The sequence below is a fragment of the Heterocephalus glaber genome, unplaced genomic scaffold (genome assembly GCF_053883595.1).
Source record: "Heterocephalus glaber isolate CG9 unplaced genomic scaffold, H.glaber_assembly_v1.0 deba00000470, whole genome shotgun sequence".
In the NCBI taxonomy this organism is placed as follows: domain Eukaryota; kingdom Metazoa; phylum Chordata; class Mammalia; order Rodentia; family Bathyergidae; genus Heterocephalus; species Heterocephalus glaber.
Genome location: NW_028258145.1, coordinates 12,102,923 through 12,118,941, shown reverse-complemented (window position 1 = coordinate 12,118,941; position 16,019 = coordinate 12,102,923). Strand labels below are relative to the sequence as shown.

Below are 16,019 nucleotides of genomic sequence, written 5' to 3'. Positions count from 1 at the left end.
CCCAGGCTCCCCCTTCCTCTCACAGCAGTCCATGCAGGCTGTCCTGTCCCTGAGTCCTGGAGATACCATTCTTCCCCCCAGGGGCCCAGAGTGGGTCAGAGAGTGGCTTCCTTCCTCTCTGCCTTAGAGGGTGGCTGGAAGCATCCAGAACACTTGCATCTTGGAATTGCTGATGGTCACTGCTTCAGCTGCCCCCTCAAAGTTTTCTGTAAGGAGGCAGGCAGAAGGGAGGGAGGCTGCTCTGTTTCCAGAGGCTGAGCAATGTGGTCCCTGGAGCCTGGCGGGGAGTTGGGGGGGATGACCACAGCTCCAGCAGCAGCTCAGCATGCCGTCTTCACAGCAAAGGACACCTGCTGTGTGTACTCTGCTGTCCACTGTGTGGTCCAGACCTGTTAAGAAACCAACTCTAGAGAATGATCTCACAGCATTAAATGTAGGCTCACATGGTCCATGCATAGTGCAAAGACAACACCTGTCCATCACCCATGAGGCATGCCACACTCTCCTGCTCACTATTGATCTCAGGTCTCTCAAAGGTAATTTATGTGTCCACTGACCATCAAGTGACCTTTCTGGTGCATTTTCCTGTTTTGAGGTCTTCAGGCACCTGGTTCATCTGAATTGCTCCTCTAAGCATTAGGAGTTGGATGAGCTGCTGTTCAGGGAAAAATGTTCCACATGGGAGCCTGACCTGCTCCCCTTGCACTGCATCCCTAGCACAGATCAGTGTGTATGTTTGTGTAAAGATGCACATATACATGCCTTTACAATTTTATAAATCATGCCTTTATAATTATTCATCAGTTTTGCAATGGAAACCAATTAATGGAAGTCGGGGGAACCAGTTCACAACTGCCAACCATTCCCCTCTCAGAACACTTTGCACATAAGACAGCCAGATGGTGGCATGGTAACTATGTTCCAGGCTGGGAAGAAGCCCTTCTGGCCAGCTGCCTGCTGCCCCAACCCCTCCTATGGGTGTGTCCTCCCAGTCTCCAGTGGTGGGGACACAATGTCGACCTGCTTGCGGTGGGGCTTAGCAGGCACTGACCTTCCAGAGTCCCCACCACCCCCTGCACCATGTGCCTGCCATCCACCTGCACAGCATCTGCCACAGGGCCCAGGGGCTGCATTTGCTGCAGTACCCACGTAGGGTCACAGCCTCATCAATCACTGCCAGTGTTGCTGCTGAGGGCTCCCTGCGAGCCGCAATCATGAAGGCTTCCTGAAACTGGTTTCTGTCTCTTGGACAAATTGGCAGATGCACAGCTCAGAGCTGTGTACAGACTTCTGCACGTGCGGGCTGGTCTTCCAGAGAGCGAAAAGGGTTGAGTAATTGGCTCTGGGGAATATTATTGCTGACTGGTGCCATTCTGATGAGTAATAGACCCATTAGTTCACAGTAAAATACTCGATTATGTATAATTAAAGACAGCGTTCATCAGGCAGAAGCTCCGACATTTAAAGACATGAAGGGATGATTTCCAATGCTGAAAAGCATGTTCGCAGCTCAAGACACAGGACACAGTCAAGAGTGTTGAGTCTCAAGTTAGAAGACTCAGTTGTGGACAGATGGCCTATTTGAGTCTCAAATATTTACAGTGACAACTATGGTGGTTACTTAAAAAAAAAAAAAAACAGAGCCCTATGTTTTATCCGTGGTGGACCGGGCCAAGCCCAGTGAGCACCAGGATCTTTGTGCCCTGTTTGCATTTTCTGGCTAAGACACCCCATCTCTCACTCTCTTTGGGTTCTTACTCTGAATCCTGGATTGAGCCCCTGGTCCTGGCTGGGCACCATCCCCAGCTCTGGGAAGGGGCAGTGGACGAGCCCTGCCCAGGAACGTTGTGGTGACAGGGCAGGCTGCATGGTCTAGGCCTGTGGTGACTTCATTCAGACTTCTACTCAGACACTAGAACATCTCTGCCCCACTCAGACTGGGGAGACCTGCTGGCTCTGAGCTGAGAAGTCTTGGGTTTGGCTTGAGCTCTGCTCTGTTTAATCAAGAGTCAAGTGTCTGGCACAGAACTCCAGTTATTAATAACACTGCTATTAATATTCATCTTGACAATCATTTGCACTTCTAAACCTCCTCTCATCTAGGAGGTTGCAACACTTTCCAGTGGCTTCAAAGGATAGTGCAAGGCTCTCTCCCACTGAGAGGGTTGGTGGGGAGCCACTCACTGGCAGAGGCCTCAGGATAGCCTGATGGGCATGCTCCTCATCTGTGACTGTCATGCAGGGCCATTCCACAAGAGGACACCAGTCCTCTGTGATCCAGGAGGGCTCCAAAGGATGTAGCCCAGGATTGTGGAGCCTGACTATGAGTACTATGGGCTCCATCAAGTCACAAGGGAAAATGGCCCTTGGAAAACTTCCAATGCAATGGACCCATTTTGTAATAATGTATTTTTGTAATCTAATTGGATTTAATTTAGGTGTAAAAATAACAAGGCGTTCTTTCTGCAATCATGGCTTTTGTTTACCCTAGTGGAAGGGCAAAAGCATCTTCCGAAGTATTGCAGCTGTGCTCTTGGCTCTCCTGGGATCTTCCCAGACATGACATCTGTCCCAGCTTAGGGTCTCAGATGATGCTGACCCACAGCTGAGCAGTGCTGGTGAACTGCAGGAGGGCTGGGAGGAGACAATGCCTGGGGCCAGGGAGGAGGAGGAGGAAGGAAGAGGTGGAAAAAGTTTCAAGGAGAGAACAGCAGGTGAGGAGCTGGGAGCTCAAGAGGAACTAAACAGAGGTGGTCAGGGACCCGGGAGACTCTCAAGAGCAGGGGGTGGCTGGGCAGGTGGCACAGCCTGGGGTCTTGGTCACTTTGTGTGGCTCCAAGAAAACACCTGAGGCCAGAACTATAAGGCGAGGAGGTTCATGTAGCTCAATGATCAGAGGCTGAAGCTAGGGTGCAATGGCTGGGCTGGCAAGGTCTCCTGCTGCACTGGCACTTCCTAGGATGCCACACGCTACGGTGTGAGGGGCTCCCTTTATAACAATGGTCCTCACAGTGACCAACTCAGTCCCCAGAAACCTGGCTGAACCCAAGATGGCCCTGGCTCCTGAAGGTGGTCCCCAGATCAGAGTCAGTTCACTGGGGAGTTTTGGGGTCAGCACTGGGCACGGCCCTCAGGGTCCACCCACATCCACCTATGTCCAGCTGGCACATGTGCTCAGGACAGGTTCTGCTGCCCCTGCCTGTCCCTAGGCCCCAAGCCGTGTATCCAGCTCTGGTGAGGTCCAGACAGTAAAGGGACAGCTGAGGTCAGGTGTGCATAAGAGCCGCCCATGGGGCAGGAAGGCCAGCTTGGCCAGGCTGGAGTGTGTGAGGGCTAGGGACCCCATCCTTCTCAACCTTCCTCAGCCCTAGAAGACTCCCAAAGGCTGCCCTTTCTCACTTGCTATTTGGGTTTAAAATTCAAAAAAGCAATTTTTCCCAGGATTGTGTTCCAAGCACAAAACACAGCCAATTTCTCACAGGCAGCTGTCTGGCCTCCTGCCACCTCTAAGTCCATCAGTCCCAGGTATCAGCACCCATGACCAAAGGAAATGGGGCAAGGGGACAGATGTCTGGACACTGTGGGGAAAGGGAAGTCTGCTTACTCCACGACACAAGGTGGCTTTGTGACTTCCAAAAAATAGCTTTTGTTATTTTTACCATTTATTTTCCCCAGCTTACTGAAGTATTACTGACAAATAAGAACTGTGTATGTCTTAGCAAGCACCTCCTCCATCTCCTGTCAGTGCTTCCTCTGTATGGGGAGAATACCAAGAGCTACCCCTTAGCAGACTTCAAGACACACTGCTGTGACTCCAGTCACCCTCTACCCCAGGGCTCCAGAGCTTATTCCTCTCTTGGTGAGAGTCACATCTGTCACCTGCATCTCTGTGACTCCCACCCAAAAGTCTTGTGCACCCATAGTCCAATCTGTTCTGTGGGATCAACCTCCTCAGCTCATGGCAAGTGTGGTCTTCCTGAGTCCTGTTTATGTACCATGATGTCCTTTAGGCTCACATATGCTGTCACACAGGGCAGGGCTTCCTCCTTTTTTAAGGCTGAGTAGTACTCTGTTACAGGATGTTCCTGACCCACATTCAGGTGGGCTTCATATCTTAACTGTTAGAAACAATGAACACCAGAATGCAGTATTTCCTCAAGGTTCAGATTTCCCTGCAACCTAAGACAGTTTTTATCAAAACAACTGTCATCTAGCCTCATCTTCACAATTTTATTTAAGGAGTGTCTTTAAATTAATTCACTTTTTATTTAACTTTGTTTATTTAACTTTTTGTTTCCAAATGAAATCAGTAAGGTTTTTTAATGTGCCCTTGACATAAATTTCAGGGATCATTAACATAAACGCAAATAGAGTCAAAACACCTTCCCCAGGCACCATCCTGCATGGCCCACCTTGGGCCCCCATGAACTCATCCCCACCAGAAGCACCCTCCCCATCCCCATTATAGTCCCCTCTGGGACGCTGGCTCCAAGTCCCTGACACTCAGGACACATCCACTGCCTCTGTCAACATAGCCCCTCACCTCGAAAACCAGCATCCTGGAACATTTCTCAACCCAATAGAATGTCCCACCTGAGTTTACAGAGCAAAGGTGTGCCCCCACACCTTCAGGGTGACAGCCACCTCTCCCACATCTACTGCCAAGCCAGCAGCACCCCCTACTCCATGGGGGCCCCATGTGTCCAGGAAGGAAAGCCAACATCAGGAAACTCAGACACAAAGATGCTCAACAGCACTGAGCATCAGGGAACTGCAATCAGAGCACAGCAAGCTACCACTTGGCTCCAGTCAGAATATCCACCACCAAAACCAAACAAGGGCTGGTGAGGACATGGGGAGGGAACACCAGGACAGGCTGGTAGAAATGTAAATCAGCACAGCCACTGTGAAGGTAAATTAAAGGTAGAGCTAGCATATGTACAACCTAAAAATCCCACTCTGGGCATAAATCCAAAAGATATGAAATGAGCACAGGAAGAGGTCACAGTCGACACTTCCAAGTCATAGCAAAATTATTAACCACAACTGAGATATAGACTCTACATGAGGGACCATCGTCCTGGGACTAGAGAGAAGATGAGGTATATATATGCATGATGGCATACAGATTAAGTCATAAAAAAACCATGAAACCCTGTCATTTTGGGCAACATGCAAGAACCCAAAGGACATCATGTTAATGAGATGAGCCAGGCACAGGGAGACAGACACTGTGTGACCTCCTTGGGAATCCAGAAGAACAGCACTGTGCCCACAGGGGTGGAGAGTTTAAGAGAGGGGGCGAAGGATCCTTGGGTGTGAAGTCACAGGGGGACATGGGAATGACTGCTGGTGCTGGGTTGCACAGCTCCCTGCTGAGTTTAGCAACAGTGCATCACACATTTCAAAACAGCTACAGAAGGATTCTCAATATTCTCATCACAAAGAAATGATGAATGGTTCAGGTGACGGGTGTGCTGATTACCTTGATTCAGTCATTACACAGTGTATACATGTAGTACAACATCACAACAGGTCCCATCAACAGGTACAGTTACTGCATGTCAATCAAAAATAAAACTAGAGAATGAAAAACCTCTGGAATCCCCACTCTCCACTCGCTGACATCTCCATGATGCCAAGCAGCATGAAGTCGCAGCTGAGCCTCCTCCAGTACAGGATCCTCCTGTGGCTCATGCACAGGCTGCCTGCCTTGGGGACCTGGCAGCCTCATCTTTGCAGCTGTGCTGGTGAGCAGGGTGCTAGGGGAGCTGGGCAGGGAAGTTAGGGGACACATTTGACCCGGGCCTGGGAAGACAACCTCAAGGTGTGACATGAAATCAAAATAAAACATACATACGAATTGGAGATTTTTGTTTGTTTTTGGCATCTCTGGCTGGCATTTGGCCCTGAGCTATGTCCCCAAGCTATCTCCCCAGCTGCAGCTGGATTTTTAAGAGAAAACACAAGACCACAAGTAAACACCTGTTCCCTGGAAGAACCGCAGGGAGAGGAGTGAGTGTGGGGACCAGGGACAGCTGTCAAAGGCATAGAAGGCACAGTTTACAGGTCCAAGAGTCCCAGGGGAGGGGGCTGGGAAGAGGATTCAGCAGGCCTGGGGAAGGGCAGACAGAGCCAGAGCAAGTACAGAGGGGTCCAAGAGCGGCTGAGGCTGGGGCGGCCACAGGCTGAGCACCCAGGGAGCACAGTGGTGGACATGTGTCACCCAGACACAAGGTTCAGACATGTTGTGACCCCAGTGTCACTGCCCTGCCCACCCTACAGCCGACAGGGCCTCTGTCTGCCCCTGGAAGGAGCCTCTTGGGCTGGGGCTGGCCCTCCGAAGCCTTGAGCTTGGCCCCAGCCCTCCCACTGGATGGAAAGGAAGGCAGGCACCCTAGGGTCACAGAGGCTCAGGCCCCTTCCCAGAGGTCAGTGTGCTGGAAGGCGGCATGCGTGGACTGAGCCCCATGGTCACTGAGGAGGTGAGAAAGAGGAACTGAGAAGGACAAGTCATGGCCACCTCCTTTAAAGGGCCGGCAGGGCAGGAGTGTCTGAATAACACAGCCTAAGTGGGGTGGTGAAGAGCACACAGATGGCTTGAGGAGACTACAGAAAGCCCGCAGCTTCATGGGAGATGAAGGAGGGAGATTCGGAGGTTTGACCTGGACAAAGTCTACTCACCTGAGCCCAGGTGAGTTCTGTGCTGCCCACCCCCAGCCCAGACCCATACCGCAGCCTGGGGCATACAAGACCTCGGCCCACAGGACTTAACAGCAGAGAAGCTACCAGGGCCACTCGTGGTGCTGATGGCCAAATATGACACAGAGATTAGTGTGGGGACACAGGAAGCATTATGACCCCCACACTCACACAAACTGGGTATTAACTCCATGTGGAAAGATAAAACATGTTCTACTTCCTGTAAGACCTAAACTTTAAAAAGCAAAAAACTGCTGAAGTTTGGGGAAAGCAGAAAAGGAGCATTAACATGTAGAAGCAGCGAAGCAGAACACGGCTCACACAGGCAAGTGAAGCACAGTCAGTGCACAGCACAGCTGACCACCCAGGTGCACACCTGCGGCCTTTAGAGAAGACCTAGGGGAGGACAGTGCCCTCCTGCTGGCCTACCCCCTCCTGGCCTTGCCCTGTAAGCTGTGTGGCTCTGTGTAGCTCTGTCAGGAAGCCTCTCCAAGTCTGTACTACAGCCACAGATGAGACAAACAGCCACTGCCTGCCGTGAATGCAAACTCCCAGAGGTCCAGCCACCAGGGCCACCTCTGTGGCCCTGCCCAGCCACACAACCCAGACACCACCTACTGGGACCGATGTGCTGGTCATAGGCAAATGGGTACCTGGAAAGCACAGGGACCACAATGGTGTTCCACAGTCCCAACACAAGCCATCCTCCAGGAGGTTCCTGCAGAATCTTGGGTCTGTCACCTCCTTTGGATGTCGGGCAATGGCTTCAAATCCAGGAAAATATCTACTATTGTCCATAGGTCACAGCTTAATCTGTCAGGATGAGAAACAAACTCCCAACTCCATGACAGCTATATTCCTAAAAGTAACAAATGAAACAGATTCTGATACTGGGCATTTTCCCTGCCATGACCCAGGGCACAGATAGCCCTGTTTGCTAGCCCCAAGGCAGCCTCTCCTGGGCCCAGATGGGGTACACACATTTCAGAAATCCCTAGCTGAGAGGTGCACACACAAGTCCACTCTGCACCTGTGGGGCAAAAGGGTTCCGCACACCAGACCTGGACCAGACAACTTGTCCCTGAAGTGGCCACCTGGCCCCCTCCAGAGCTTTGCTTAATGCTTCAAACTGAGGAGCAACAGTGGCCAGCTCAGCTGTAGAGGAGTCGCCATCCATCTTTGAAAGTGACAGCAGCTACCCACAGGAACCCAGGACGATGATGAGATGCGCTGGCTCCCTCCCCTGTCCAGTGCACCCTAGCCCAGGATCTCCAGCCTCAACCTAGTAAACAAGCAAAGCACACCCTTCCATCATTGTGACTTAGATCCTAAGTGATACATCCCCATGGTTTTCACCTCAGGTGGTGCTGTGGCTGAAAGACAATTTCCCAACATCAAAGAAGGCCCTGACCTCCTCATTCTAGCAACCACAGTAAGGTTGGTGGTGAATGCCTTCTCCACAAGGCACCATCTGCATGACCATGCTGCAGAGGAACCAAGAACCAGCAGCAAGTTTCCTTAGAAAGCTCAGAAGAGACCTTCCCCATCATCGCTACATACTCTCTGTCCCACCTGGAAGGAGTGATCCAAAAAGGCAGTGTGCAAAGCCCTTGTCTGATCAATCAGGACACTGGAAGAAGACACTGGGAGAGGTGGGAACCAGCTGCAAACCCAGGAAACCCTCATTCATTCAACCCACTTTCCTCATCAGAAATTCCTGCCAGAGGACTGAGGTGAATGGGACCCGGGGTTCGATCCCCAGCACTGGAAAAAGCATCCGGCCAGAGAGAAGATAGAGTAAGGAGATGCCAATATATGCATCTCTGCAGCATTTCCAGCCACTTAACTAAGTGGGGAAAAATTACATTTTATTATCAACAAAGACCGATAAAATTTCTATCCCTACACCCAACACTGCCCAGACTGGCCATATGGTGGACTGCCAGGTGTGCAGCACTCAGAGACAGAGGAGAGAATGCATCTTTCCTCCCTGGACCCACTGTTTTCTGGGTCCCTTTCCCTCTGCACACAGTGAGGTCTCTTTAGCTTTCTGTACATTTGCATTGCCCTTGGGGGAGCATGTTTTTAAATTCTCTCTCTACTTTTATTGACCTGAGTTCCTGTGGTGAATCCTAATTACTCTAAACTCAGATGAACTCATGTGAGCAATCCACACACATTCCACTAGGCAGAAACGCAAAAATCCTAACGTTTCTGTGTTTGCAGAGAGCCACTGTATCATGAGCAGGTAAACTCGAGTGGAGCAGAGAAGAGCAGCATCTCTTCACAAGGACCCTGCGAGTCTCCAATAGACAGCAGCATCTGACCATCGCTGACTCTTTGGGGCCCAAGCAGAGTGCCAAGGAGGCAGCACCTGCAAGGGAACTGCCCAGAAGGCACTGACCCTCCACTTTGTCCCCTGCAGCCTCACTGGTGGCCAAGGGAGGCTCCATTCAGCACAGTAGGACGGGTCACTGCACACTGCCACCACCTCTCACTTGACATCCTGTTCTATGAGGGTCACGTAAAGCAGAGTACAATCTGTAGAGCACGAACTTCTCACCCAGCATGTCTGGAGGTCACCTGAGCAAGTCAAAGCTCACAGACACCGGCCCTGGCCCTGCCAGAGGAGCTGCACAGAGCATCTACCCTTAACCAAGTGCCGGCTGATGTTTCACTTCAGAAACATGCTCAAAACAGATCGAGCTGACTGTAAAAGGCAGAGATCAAATACAGTTGAGCTGAAATGCACACTGGAAACACCGCATAATTGGGAAGCAGTGCTGTTGTGCTCCCACAGGCTGGTGGCTCCCCAAAGAAAGACACCGGTGGAATTCTGCTCTGCTCCATCCTGACAGCAGCTGGGTTCCAGGGGCTGCAGCAAGTGTGGGGGCTCTGGACTGAGGAGGGGCTGCTGGCCAGAGGGGACCAGCCACCTGGTGGGAGCGGGAACTCTGCAGGAACAGCCACCCCACAGGAGCAGCCTCCCATCCCCACTGTGTCTTGAGCACATTATGGTTAAGGCACTTTTGTTTTCCACTTTAATGATGCTTGTAAAGATCAGGAACACTGCCTCTGACAACAAAGACAAAACCTGGAGCAATTTAGCAGGCGAAATAGACTCAACCACTCTACTGCAGTGTTCCTAACTGCCTTGTGATCCTGTCCCCATGACATGGGCCGACACGTGTGGAGCGGACCCTACACCATCTACACCCTCACATCCCCACTCCACGCACGCGCACAGATGTGCAAGTCTACATCCACACACACAAATCCACTCCTCCACTACACAGCTGCACACATGCTCACATCCTTAACTGGACACCATCACAGTGGCAGCGGTGCCCACTCACCCACCTGGAGAAGGCAAGAGACCCTCCTCCCTCTGCTTCCCTGTGGAGACCTGGGCTGGGGCCAAGGTGATGACAGAGGAGACAAAAGGTGAGCAAGATCCTGCGGACGGAGCTGAGCTGAGGGCTGGGCCTGGCCTCGCATCCCTGGGGGGCTGCCTGCCACGATGACTGCATCCCAACCCACACAGGCTCCACCTGCTGTGCACAGTCCTGGGCTTCTGTAGCCTCAAGCAGGGGATCTGGGTGGGCCATGCTGTGTGCAAGACCCTGGTCAGGGATGAGGCTCCTCTAACCAGGAGGCACTGTGTGCCCCTCAGCACAAGAAGCTGCAGCCCAGCTGCCTCCACTTGATGACAGCAACCTCATGGAGCTGGAGTGAGGAGCAGAAAAGGCTCAGATAGCCTGACTCAGCCCTTGGCCCACAGCAGATATGACACAGAAGGTGTCCATGAATGGTAATCCACTAAGGTGACCGACTTCCAAACACCACAAAACCTCTGCCTGGGCCCCAGCCAGGGAGCAGCTGGACCACACAGCACCCACTGCACCTCATGGACGGGCTGTCCCCTCACAATGCCAGGGTGGCCTGTCCTTCCCAGGCATCTGCCCTCCTTGTTTCCACCATGTTTATGCAAGTTGTCCTCATAACATTAAAAAGTACTTTAATTAAATATTATGTAACTGAGGAGGCTGAGCGCAAAGAAAAAAGAAAATGTTGCCCTTGGAAGAAAAAGATGGCTCCTCAGAAAGACTCAACCAAGGCAGATTGCTTCAAAATGGTCAAATCAGGTGCGAACGAGAACATAAAACAATGTAGGGGAAAAATTACCTAGAATCCAGAAGGATGCACCACTCAGAATTCCCTGGTAGTCTCTGAGCTCCCACTCCACTCGAAGAAAAGAAATAGGCAATGGTAAGTGGAGGCCATGGCTTGATGTTCACATGACACAACCTAGACTCAAGGTCCTGAGTCCTGCATCCAAAGATGGTGTAAGCATCACATGCATGTGTGTTCATACAATGAAGTACCCAACACATATAATCCCACTGTTCTAGGGGTATAGAAGAGATTTTCAAGTGGGCCCAATCTAAGCATATCCTGTTCTTGGCTTGTTTGGTCCACTGAGCTGCAACCCCAGCCCTCACAAAGGCCTTCTTAGCAAGGCAGATCGTCCTGGAACAATTCCCTCAACACAGCTCTGGAGTGTTACAGGGGGATCTTTTCCAAAATTGTGAAAAGAAATAATAAGCAAGTTAGGCTGAGAAACTTAGCACACATTAGCAATTGCCATACTGGGCAGCAAAACAAAAACAAGATTCTCAAAGGTCACTTTAGGAGCCCACACATACGGTATTCACCAAAGGCCAAGGCAAGACTGGCAACCCCAGTGCCAGGCAAAGGGGATCTGAACTAGGTCCAAAATGTCCAAGAATAGCATCATTAATTGATTCCCAAACAGCCTCATATTAAACAACTCCCATGAAAGTGAAGCTGAGCAGCCGTGCTGACCAGGTTGGGAGACTCCAGGTGCTGGTGAAACCAATGCAAGTGAAACCAGATAGAGGTGACAAATTTTACACATGATGTGTTCCACTGTGTAGCCAACATCACAAGGCAGGCATGCTAAGAGTTATCTGTGTCTCTACAGAGCTACAAAGTTTACATATCCCAACTGGCCCACCTCACAGATCTGAGGAGCTTCCTACCAGGAAAATAGGAGCTGGCCTGCTCATGGCCATTCCCAGTAGGGCGTATTTGGGGTCTTCTGAGTGGTGGGACACGAGCCATCGATTAAACAATCAGTGGGACCAGAGTTGGCTTGCAGGGAGTCGGCACAGTACAATGTGCAGCAAAATGCTAGACACCTGTCCAGAGGCAATTTCTACCTGAAGTCTCTGCTTGCAGAAGTATAGGTGGCTCAATGGGACTCTGCCCAGTCCCCTAACCCTTCGCATCTTGCTCAGGATTCCCCAGACCTAGCTCTGCTGTCCCAGCAGGAGTATAGTGCCAGGACTGCTAGGTGACCAAGGAATCTGGGGATGAAAAGCCTGACAGTATTATAATCTCCTCCACCATGGCTTTCTCCTCTCTGAAAATGATCAAAGACTGTACTCAATTTGATTCAGACTTGCCCCAGAATCAGAACCTAATCCCTAGGAGGTAGCCTATGGTGACAGAGGGCTGCATTCAGCTAACAGAGCAAAAGGAGAGAACACATGTTCTCAGGGTGCCCTGAAGCACGCCAAGCTGTGAATACAACCTTGTGTGCACATTTAGAAAGTCACCCATAGTCTCAAAATCTACACAGCTATACCTCAGTTCCCTGTCACTAAGCTTTGTTACTAAACCTTGTAAGTGCCCATCCCTGTGACAAGTTCTGAAGAATGCCACCATGCCTGAATTCCAAACATGTCCCAAGTCTGGGCCTCTGGAATGGCAGAGGTCACCTCTCAACCTCCTGGCCCCACACAGTTCCTCCAAGAACAACAGAGAGGACTTCTGTAAACACACAGCCACCAAGAAGCCTAGAGATTTGCCAGACACTGGATGTGGTGGCACACGCCTGTAAATCCCAGCAGTCAGGAGGCTGAGGCAGGAGAATCACCACGAATTCAAGGCCAGCCTGGGCTACATAGTGAGACCCTGTCTCAAAAACAAAAAAAAAAACCAGATTTGCCAGAAGCTAGCTCCAAAAATCACATAATTATTGAAGCAGGCGGCAACTTGCTCGTTTTGCAAATAAAAATCTTTACATTAAAAACAGCAAGAACAGGAAAGAAAAATTTGCAGATCTCTAACTGGAGCATGTAGCTAGATTCAATCACAATGAAAACCAAAGCGGGGGTGGGGAACTCCCCTCCAGCAGTGAGCACAAGTAGGAATATTCCTTGGCCTGGAGAAAACCCAATTCAGAAAGTGTGGCCTTGGACCCAAGCCTACACCCAAGGTGCCAGCTCCCCACCTCGGTGATGTTCTGATGCTGCATGGTTCAGATGCTCCCAGCCCTTCAGGACCTTGCACATTATACTATGCACCAACTCCCTGCATAGTAGGGGTAGCCAAATATGGTTGTGCTTTTAAAGCAAATGATAGTCCCAACAAACCAACGACATAAATTTCTTTAACCTTTAAGTGTGCTCTTCTCCACCACAGAAGTCACAGAAAGGGAGTACTTTGTGTCTTTCTCCAAGCAGCATCCCGTGGGCGACCTCAGGTGACAGGGGGCATGTGATGACAGGAACAAGAAGATTTGAAACCAGGCCATTGAACCCTCCAAAGGAGGTCTGCCCACTAATACAGAGGCAGCTACGGCTGGCCAATGCAGATGCACAAATAATAATCAGGATCTGAAACAACAGCCTCATGGAACTGCAACCCTGCCTGAGGGTGCAGGGTAGACAGTGACTCCATGATGACCTGCCACACCGAGAAGGCTGGGGCCTCCAGGTTAACCTTCCCCTTTCTAAACACAGAGTGGCCTGCTCCCCACAGGGCTCCCTCCCCTTTTCTCCCCACCAGACACACAGGCAGGAGCCCACGCGCTCCCCTGCAGCCATCGGAACCAGGGAGACAGACACCAAGCTCCAACTTTCCTCTAGGCCCGCTGAGGGGCGCAGGTGGAGAGTCTGGGGGTCCGGGGAAGAGGCTATCACTGGGGAGATGAAGGAGGACACAAAGAGGCAAAGAAACAGGCTCAAGAAAGGAGTGGAAGGGCGGCTCACCAGGGACCAGGTGCCTGGCCAGGGTAGCCTGAGTGCGGGGTAGGAGCGGCCAGCCACGCCTGGATCTGGGGGGGTCCCAGAAGAAAAGCAAAGTTAGAGAAGAGGTGCAGAACCCGAGCGCCCCTCCCATGCCGGTACCCACCTTTGCCACCGGTACGCTCCTGCCCGCGGCCGTCTCGCAAGGGGCGCCTGGGGGCGCTGCGGGGCCGGGGGGCGCAGGCGGGCCGGGGCCGGGGCCAGAGCCCGCACGGGGCCGGCGGCGCAGCCCGTCTAGCAGGCGCACGAGCAGGATGTTGGCGGGCAGCTCGTCCACGCCGCAGCCCACCAGGATGCGGCACTCGGGGCAGCGCAGCTCGCGGCGGGAGCACACGATGCTCTCCAGGCACCGGCGGCAGAAGGTGTGCTGGCAGGGCAGCACCTTGGCCGTGGTGTCCAGGCGCTCCAAGCACACGGCGCACTCCAGCAGGTCCAGCAGCGAGGACTCGTCCATGTCCGCGCGCGGCCCGTGCCCGTCGCGCGTGCCCCGCGTCTCGGCGGCCGCCCAGTCCTGGACGCGCACGGCCGGGAACCCAGAGCGGCGTGGGGAGCGCGGCACCGCCTCCGCTCCTCCTCTGCCTCCTCCTCCTCCTCCTCGGCGGGCGCGGGCCAGCAACAACACCTGTCCCCGCGCTCGGTGATGTCCCCGCGCGCTCGGCGGGCGGCCGGGTCCCTGCCGCGGCCGGCAGCGTGCGCGCTCCCCCGCGGCGCCCCCACGCGAGCCCTCCGGGGCCGCGGGTTCGTGCGCGGGGGCGCGCGCTGCCTTCTGCACCTGGCCGAGCGCTGAGAGCCTAGCTCGGCCCGCGCCCTCGGTCCCCGCGCCGCGCGGGAAAGTTCGGGAGGGCGCTGCCCCGACTGCGCGCCCCACCGGCGCTGGCGAGCAGCTGGGGACCCGGCGATGCCCTGGCCTCCTTCTCCGACTCGATTGGGAGCGCGGCGCCCGGTCCCTGCTGGCTGTGCGCACGTGACAGCGCAGGCGGGTTGGGGGGGCAAGGACCCCGCACCTCCTTGAGGCGAGAGACGGCGCGCGCCGGGGTCAGAGGGCGGAGAGCGCGCAGGCCGGGCGCGGATTCCCTGCCGCGCGCTGCCCCCTCCTGGCGGCCTCAAGGTCGCGACGCCTGCCTGAGCGGCGTGTTATAAGGCATCCTCCAGGCCTGGAGTTACAGGATGAGGGGGAAAAGTAGTACAATATTTGCTGAAGCACAGATGTTAAGAGCGTTCCTGTTTGGCTTTCTGTTTAGTCCTCTACACAACCCTGTGAGACAGTGATTTTAACTTCCAGTCAGGTGAAGTTGACCTTTGAGGCTAGACTTAAATTTTCCCAACCCAAAACCTGATTCATTTAGATGCACACCAAAGAGCAGAAGCCATCCGTGAGCTGGGCACGATATTCCATGCTGGGGCAGTGCCCAGCTCCCAGAGGTTCACATGGAGGTGAATGCTGGTGGATGACTGAGACACCATCTCCCTCTAACGGCCACAGGGGATCTGGGGGCAGATCTCATTACCTCGATACCACACATCCTGGCCTCCTATCAGACTACAGATCCCAGACAGGGTTGCTCCTGAGGACCCATACGGTGCCCTGCCCCTCAACAGTGCAGGGTTCCGTGCTCAAAGCAGGCAGGTGCCCCTGGGCCTGGAGGAGGAAGATGTGCCCTAGGACACAGATGTCCACGAAGCAGCCTTGGCTCTCTAACATCTGCTTGGAAATAGCCAAGAGGAAATGTGAAAGGGCCAGTCAGGGTGCTCATCCAAGAACAAGGGACCAGCTGAGCTGGACTAACAAGGTCAGGGCCCAGGGGATCCTGCTCTTCCTTCCTTAGATGATGACTGGCACCTTCACCTCCAGCACCAGTACCTGGGCTTCTGCCCACGTGGCAGGAACTGGGGCAAAGTTCGGCAAACATGGCTTCCCACAGTGACAGCTGCTCCAGAGTCTCCTCCAGTGCTGTCATAGGCTAGAAGTGTCACCAGTGGAGACCCTGGCCTGTGGCTACCAGCATTTTGGTCAAGCCTTATTGAGCCTGTGGTTTCCCTATTTTTATTTAATTAGTATCTTTTTTATTAAATCTGCCAGAATCAGTTTCTGCTATTTGAAACCCGGAACTCTAGTTGATAAGTTATTGATTACCAGTGAGAGCTCTATGGAAGACCTTAGGATAAGACAGCTGTCACCAAGCTGAGCAGACCATGGGGGCT

The 16,019-nt window shown here is 52.9% G+C and overlaps 1 protein-coding gene across 2 annotated transcripts in view; it reads right to left on the bottom strand.

Moving 5' to 3' along the window:
• The window catches only part of Sh3rf3 (SH3 domain containing ring finger 3), a 235,681-nt gene extending 221,197 nt beyond the window's left edge, over positions 1 to 14,484 (bottom strand). For both annotated transcript variants that reach the window (XR_015448504.1, XM_004844734.3), the window contains exon 1: positions 13,924 to 14,484. Coding sequence is in view for 1 of the 2 variants with exons in the window: in XM_004844734.3 (XP_004844791.2) it covers positions 13,924 to 14,271 (348 nt within the window). In the remaining variant the exon portion in view is untranslated. The remainder of the gene's footprint in view (positions 1 to 13,923) is intronic.
• Between the last annotated feature and the right edge of the window lie 1,535 nt (positions 14,485 to 16,019).